Consider the following 7,546-nt stretch of genomic DNA (forward strand, 5'->3'; position numbering starts at 1 on the left):
TTCTAACTTACTGGTCCATATTATCTCACTATAGAGAGGAACACCTCAATATACAGTAAATGTCTTTATACCCTGTTGGTCATGATAAAATGTTTTTATTTTGTTTTTGCTTTTTTGTGTGTGTGTATAGAAAACTTTGTTCTACCTGTCGTAGTTAGGTGCACATTTCGTGTGGGCCCAAACAATATTGCACTGCAAGGCCGGTGCAGATGCAGAACCACTTTTACATGCAGGACAAATACTGCTGCACACGTATTGGTCAGCACTATTCTGACACTCTTCTTATGGAGTTGGACTAGGCTGTGGCCCCCAGAAGCAGGATTGGCCCCCAACTATACATCATCCCATTATTGGCCAGAGCCTAAGAGGTGTAATAGTTGTGACGTATGACTTCTGCATTTCCTAATGCTGCCTTGTTGCCAAATCCTATTTCCGTTTGAAAATTAAAATTGAACAATCGATTTTGCTATTGTGTGCGCGCGTGTGCGCGCGTGTGTGTGTGTGTGCGCGCGCGTGTGCGTGTGCGCGCGCGTGTGTGCGCGCGCGTGTGTGTGCGCGCGTGTGTGTGCGCGTGTGTGTGCGCGTGTGCGTGTTCTTTCCCTTTCCCGAATGACAGCCCGGGTCAATTGGAAAATTTATTTAGACGTTGGTAACCGCATGCTTCCATAATTCTGTGCACAATTTCTTTTGCTTTCAGCATATAATAATGTAATCTCTCATTTTACACTGCTTAAAGAGCCAGTATAGTCATTAGAGTATCATATATACCGGACTGTAGACCTCATAAATGATGCCCCTTCGCTGTGCTGTATCTGTGGACTTAGCGGATCGGCCTGGCTGACATCAATGTGCACAGTCCTCCTACAGCACCAGATATACGTCTAGGTCTGCAGAGAATTCAAGAGGTGCATTAACGCTCAAACTACTACTGCCATTTTATTACCATTACTTTCAATAAAATACATCTTTTCAGTTTGTCTCCTAAAATACTGTTTGTTTAGTTTAATTTATGACTGAAATGCATCATGGGAGTGAGGGGCATCGGGACACTGTACATTACACACTGCTCAGCCCAAAATGTGACTCCACCGAAGGGCAACTGGAAGCATAGAGGAGCCCAGGTGGTAAATGGATCAAGCTCCAGGTTTGAAAAGTGGAGATGTTGCCTGTAGCAACCAATCAGATTCCAGCTGTCCTTATGTAGAATGATAACTAGAATCTGGTTGCTATAGGCAACATCTACACTTTTCAAACCTGCTGGAAACTCACAGCTTGATACATTTACCCCAACCCTGTGTCTGCTGGTTCAGTGCAATGTTCAGGTCCTTTTGTGTGTGAAACCTCCATTGATTACCCCCCCGCCCCCCCTTCTTTCTTTGTTTTCCAGTGTAGAGGATGACTGTAATTTGTATTTTAGATGGACTATTTTACTTTGTTTCTATGGCAATAGTAGTACGTCGATTTGCAAAAGGTCACCATTCAGTACAGATGCCATTGTTTATCTCCTAGAGCCCTGCTCTCAATCTAATGGAAGTTCGCAATACAACAGCATGGCGGGGACATAAGGACAAGAAACGTGTAACCTCATGGGAGATGAGATCTGACATCAGTGGGGTGGTGTGTGTGTGTATATATATATATATATATATATATAATTTTACACATACACACATACACATATACCATGTACTAGGCACAATTAAATAGAGAATGTTATAGGCTCATGTCCCTTTAAATCTAGAGGTAACTTTATATGTGAGACCACTTCTATCAATTTGAATATAGCAGCTTCACAACCAATCAGTGATGTCCTTTTATCTGTATTGCAAGTTAGATTGATAGCAGGAGTCAGATTGATTTCTATGTTTTAGTGCAAGTATTTGAACATTTCCCATGATGCTTAGGGCTTTGTGCGGCACTCTCCTATTAAAGTCAATGCAATAAATTACTAACAAGTGTAAAAGTTCATTAGGGTAGTAACCAAACAGACATAGTCTTCTATTATATCCTGTGCTAAACTATCCAAAGCTCATTGCTGATTGGTTAATACATCTGTGGAAGTAATGAAACCTCAGTAATTGAGCCTAGCTGGTCCCGCTGTGTGTCTTGGTTTCTGCCGCAGTGTATGGGTTTATGGAGCAAGATATTGGAATCTGTGGAGGAGATGAAAGCAGGTGCAGAGGTAACTAGAAAAGGTTCTGTAACCATAGCAACCAATCAGATGTTCCATATCGTCCTTTAAGAAGACTGACAATACCGCGGCGTGTCTGGAATATAAGACTGCTTGTAACATACAGAAAAGAGTGTGATACTGAACACACAAGGGGAGCAGTGTATAAGAGGTAACAGTGGGCTCCATTGAGTACTTTATTTAAACTTTCTGTTGGCGTTCCTCTAAGTTAAATATAACCACCCGCTTTCTAGCCAGTGGGGTTTAGAGATTTGATTTGCTAAAAATGAGAATTCAACATGCGTATATCGCTGATCAAGATCTCGCTAAAAGTACTGCAACTCCCAGCATTTCCTTTCCAGCACCTCTGTCCTGTGTGAAGCGTACTCATGTTCTCACATGTACTATTGATTAACAGTATGTGTTTAAATGTTAGGCAGCAGGTGGCCCTGTGAGCTTTCACCTGTGGCCCCCAGCTCCTTCCTGGTTTATGGTCAGATGTGATTGTTATAGCGTGTAACGTGTAATATACTGCTGATATGTTATTACAGATAGGTGTCTTTCTTTGATTAAATGTCTTGTTTTAACTTATTACTGAGATAAAGGGTCATTTTTTGCAGTTTAGACCAGGCCTGTCCAACCTGCGGCCCTCCAGGTGTTGTGAAACTACAAACCCCAGCATGCTTTGCCAGTAGACAACCTGTTGATAGCTGGAAGGGCATGCTGGGACTTGTAGTTTCACAACAGCTGGAGGGCCGCAGGTTGGACAGGCCTGGTTTAGAGGATCGCCTGTGTGGCTCCTGAAGTGTCACTGGCCCATCACCGGTTTAGATTTTGGCCACACTGTAGCCAGACTATCCTGTCCTTCTGTGTAACACAGAATACAAAGTAACCTTGTGCCCCTGAGCTGTTCTCTGATTGGTTGATAAATATATCACTTTCCATTCACTCTTAATACATGTCTCCTCTATTAATGTAGATTGTTTGACTCAATAGTTATAATGCATTGAAAAGAGTTTTCCTGCTTCAACTACACTGTCATTCTCTATTGTCTCCCTGACCTCACATAAAACACCGATCTGCTGGTACCACACCCCCCCCAGGCTGTCACCATGGATAAGGTACACACAGGCTGCGTATAGCCTCTATAGAGGGACAGGGCTCCTGTGCAGGACTCTATAGAGGGACAGTGCTCCTGTGCAGGACTCTATAGAGGATGGGAGAGGCCGCTCTCTGCTGATCTGGTGAGTGTTTGCCTTATGGAAATTATATCCTGCTGAGTGTCAGTGCAAACAAACTTTTAGTGCTGCAAACATTAAAGAAATAAAACCGTGTCTTGTCCCAGTGTCTGTACTCACAGGGCAAATTACATTTCATAAGGCTTCGTTTAGACATCATTTTCATTCTTTGGAGTGTAACTGAACCATTGTGACATTACAGACTACTAAAGCTCCTCTATAAACTATGGGATTCTAAAGAGAAATGATGTAATAACAGAAGTGTGCGCAGGACTATATCACATCGGCAGAGCTTTGCGGTTAATTGAATTTACTCCATTGTTTGTAAAGAGAGAAACATATTGTCCGTCTGATGATGCAGTGTAACCGGCAGAGCCCATATGTCCCTTATATTATAATTATACTGACACACTCCAGATGTGAATTTCCTTTCTGTATATATAGTGATATGAATGGTGAATTATTTTTACAGTGCTGAGACATTTAAATGCTTTATCTTTTTACTATGAAGTAGAGGCTTCTAGAACCATTTTTCAACCCAATATTGTCAGGCGCTGATACCCACACCCGACCCTGTATAATTCTCTGCACCATTTAAGTTGGGTTCTCCTCACTATTTATATATATATATATATATATATATATTAGTGCCTCAGTGAGGTCACTGATTCCTAGCAAACTAATAGTCTATATTCTGATCAATATTAGTCCTGCCCATAAAGCGTCCGACAGCTGATCATTGACCATCATCGTCATTTATTTGAAGGTGTCACAAAACACTTCTACAATACCGACACACCTTTTATTTCACACAAATAATCATTAGATGTTTGCAAATTATTGTTCTTACATTTCTTCTGGTAAAATAACCCGATAAAGTAGCCATTGCTAGACCCTCAAACTTTGGGGCCTGTCTTCAGGCCAGGAACTGTTTAGTTCTATTCTTGGTCCTATGACCGTTGCACACAGCCTGCAAACAACACATTAGAGAGGAAAATCTCGTGGCGTCAAATTATGATGTCACTAGGAGATCCCGTCATGATAGGCTGGCAAAGGAAAGACAAAAACACCTGCATCTTAGGTAGAGTAAAACATCAAAAAGTTATAACTCCTGCTGCCTCCATTCCCTTCCTCACATCATGTCACTGCCCCTGTCACATGCAGCCCTGTCCTCAGTAACACATCACTCATCTCCTGATATACTCTGTGCTGCTGGGGGACCCTGCTGCTTCCACTATATAACTTTCAGCCTGTGACTTCCAGCTGCCTCCATTCCCCTCCTCACATCATGTCACTGCCCCTGTCACATGCAGCCCTGTCCTCACTAACACATCACTCATCTCCTGATATACTCTGTGCTGCTGGAGGACCCTGCTCCTTACACTATATAACTCTCAGTCTGTGGCTTCCTGCTGCCTCCATTCCCCTGCTCACATCATGTGACTGCCCCTGTTACATGCAGCCCTGTCCTCACTAACACATCACTCATTTCCTGATATACTCTGTGCTGCTGGGGAACCCTGCTCCTTCCACTATATAACTCTCAGTCTGTGGCTTCCTGCTGCCTCCATTCCCCTCTTCACATCATGTCGCTGCCCCTGTCACATGCAGCCCTGTCCTCATTAACACATCACTGATCTCCTGATATACTCTGTGCTGCTGGAGGACCCTGCTCCTTACACTATATAACTCTCAGTCTGTGGCTTCCTGCTGCCTCCATTTCCCTGCTCACATCATGTCACTGCCCCTGTTACATGCAGCCCTGTCCTCACTAACACATCACTCATCTCCTGATATACTCTGTGCTGCTGGGGAACCCTGCTCCTTACACTATATAACTCTCAGTCTGTGGCTTCCTGCTGCCTCCATTTCCCTGCTCACATCATGTCACTGCCCCTGTTACATGCAGCCCTGTCCTCACTAACACATCACTCATCTCCTGATATACTCTGTGCTGCTGGGGAACCCTGCTCCTTCCACTATATAACTCTCAGTCTGTGGCTTCCTGCTGCCTCCATTCCCCTCCTCACATCATGTCACTGCCCCTGTCACATGCAGCCCTGTCCTCACTGACAAATCACTCATCTCCTGATAAACTCTGTGCTGCTGGAAGACCCTGCTCCTTACACTATATAACTCTCAGCCACAGACAGTCACATGCAGCCCTGTCCTCACTAACACATCACTGATCTCCTGATATACTCTGTGCTGAAGGGGGGCCCTGCTCCTTCCACTATATAACTGTCAGTCTGTGGCTTCCTGTTGCCTCCATTCCCCTCCTCACATCATGTCACTGCCCCTGTCACATGCAGCCCTGACCTCACTAACACATCACTCATCTCCTGATATACTCTGTGCTGCTGGGGGACCCTGCTCCTTACACTATATAACTCTCAGTCTGTGACTTTCTGCTGCCTCCATTCCCCTCCTCACATCATGTCACTGTCACATGCAGCCCTGTCCTCACTAACACATCACTCATCACCATATCTGCAGCCTGCAGTAACCTAAGTTTGCCTGATGGTGGCACTGCAGCTCTAATGAAACAGTTGTTTCTTTACAGAGAGCTCACTTGCACAGTTTGGTAAAGAACGCTTTATACACACGGTAAATAATAATAAATAACAATCATTTGAAAGAGGGGAATAAATCGCAGTTTTTGGCCACATTAAATATTGATCTATTTTGTGTATGTTTTGCTGTTGACATTACTTGTTTATTGTACTGTTTAATAGTGTTTACTGTGTTTCTTTGCAACAAACTTGTGAAACAAATTGCTTGATAATAGAATATTCAATATTCTCTACAAAATAAGTCAGTACGGATAGCCGAAGATTTAGACGGAGTAAAGGTTTGAGATATAAACGCTACAAGACAGATTATGTACAGATATATCAGCAGGGTTATTTTTAACCATACAGACCAACTAGGCAACTGCACAGGGCAGCAAGTTTCAGGGGGCAGCATACAAATGTGTTCATTTAAATGATTCTTTCCTTTACAATTATTTTTTGCCAGTAAAATCAATAGAGGAAGGGGTGCCGGAGGGCTGGATAAAAGGACATGATCATTCTAGCCCTGAGTACGAGCCACATTGCCTTGATTATAAATTAATATTTCACCGCACATTGTCTCTTTTTAGGTATAGCGACGTCTCCTGCCCAACCTCCTGACCATGCTGAGTTCACCCCAGCCTGTACCCTTGTTGTCGGATACCCCGGTCCACTCCTTTGGCTTCATACCCCGTGGCCTCCATAGCCTCTTACTGAAGCGCCCACCTTACACGGAGGCAAAGCTGGAGCTGCTGAGGAAAGTGAGGAAACCCCCAAGCGCACAAGGACCCCATGCCCACACCCTGGGCTTCCTCACTTGGCTAGAGGTCAGCAGGCTGCCGCCCCTACAACCACTGCGCCCAGACAAACCCTACGACAGCGCCGTGTGGAGACGGTTGACCTCAGCTCCAGAAATCAACGGACCCCGAAAACCCATCCCTCCCCCGTCCCGCATGGAGAGGAACACGTGGGATAAGTTCGTTCGGTGTAGCGGAATTCGGAGAGATGAGAGGGAACCGCGGACGTTACGTTTACGAAGCCAAGGCAGAGTGCCCCCTACAGACTCTCAAGGGAACATCCTCCCCCCTGAAGGCTTCAAACGGTGAGAGACGGCTGATTCGTGGGGTGTTTGTGTGATATATGTACTCTAGTTACTGAGTAACAAAATGCATTATGTCAATACCCTACCAAACACTGCTATCATCACCATCTATATATTGAACGAGAATTATGTTCATTATTAGGGGAAATATAGCTAACAGTAACTGTGAGGATTCTCTACAGTAAGGGTAGTAAAAAATTTTGAATAGGTCTTGTCCCTTCTGTTTTTGGGCAGGTACCCGCCGCCGTGCATAGGTACTGTTGCTGGTTCAGATCTGCCAACCTCCGTACCTGTGGAATCAGGATTTTTCTCTCCGCCCAAATACCAATACAAACCCCATAAACTGACGCTGCAGGAAAACTCCCCCAATTATCACCTAATCCTGCAGAGGTATCGGGAGCTACAAGGAAGAGCACGGAGCATTGTCCCCTATAACAGCAGAACTGACACTCCAAGAACAGCGACACAAGTGACCCGAGGGTGA

The 7,546-nt window shown here is 44.4% G+C and overlaps 1 protein-coding gene across 1 annotated transcript; it reads left to right on the forward strand.

The window, feature by feature from the left end:
• The first annotated feature begins 6,583 nt into the window (after positions 1-6,583).
• TEX52 (testis expressed 52) lies at positions 6,584-7,546 on the forward strand. The gene is made up of 2 exons (XM_075206061.1): positions 6,584-7,062; positions 7,297-7,546. Exons 1-2 carry the CDS (start codon positions 6,584-6,586, stop codon positions 7,544-7,546), a joined length of 729 nt encoding a protein of 242 aa, XP_075062162.1.

The sequence above is a fragment of the Mixophyes fleayi genome, chromosome 4, assembly GCF_038048845.1.
Source record: "Mixophyes fleayi isolate aMixFle1 chromosome 4, aMixFle1.hap1, whole genome shotgun sequence".
Classification (NCBI taxonomy): Eukaryota; Metazoa; Chordata; class Amphibia; order Anura; family Limnodynastidae; genus Mixophyes; species Mixophyes fleayi.

Bases quoted from the DNA above. Each gene is read 5' to 3' on its own strand.
- TEX52 (XM_075206061.1), top strand. From the start codon at position 6,584: ATGCTGAGTTCACCCCAGCCTGTACCCTTGTTGTCGGATACCCCGGTC. The intron at 7,063-7,296 runs GTGAGAGACGGC...GTTTTTGGGCAG, and splicing joins CCCCCTGAAGGCTTCAAACG to GTACCCGCCGCCGTGCATAG.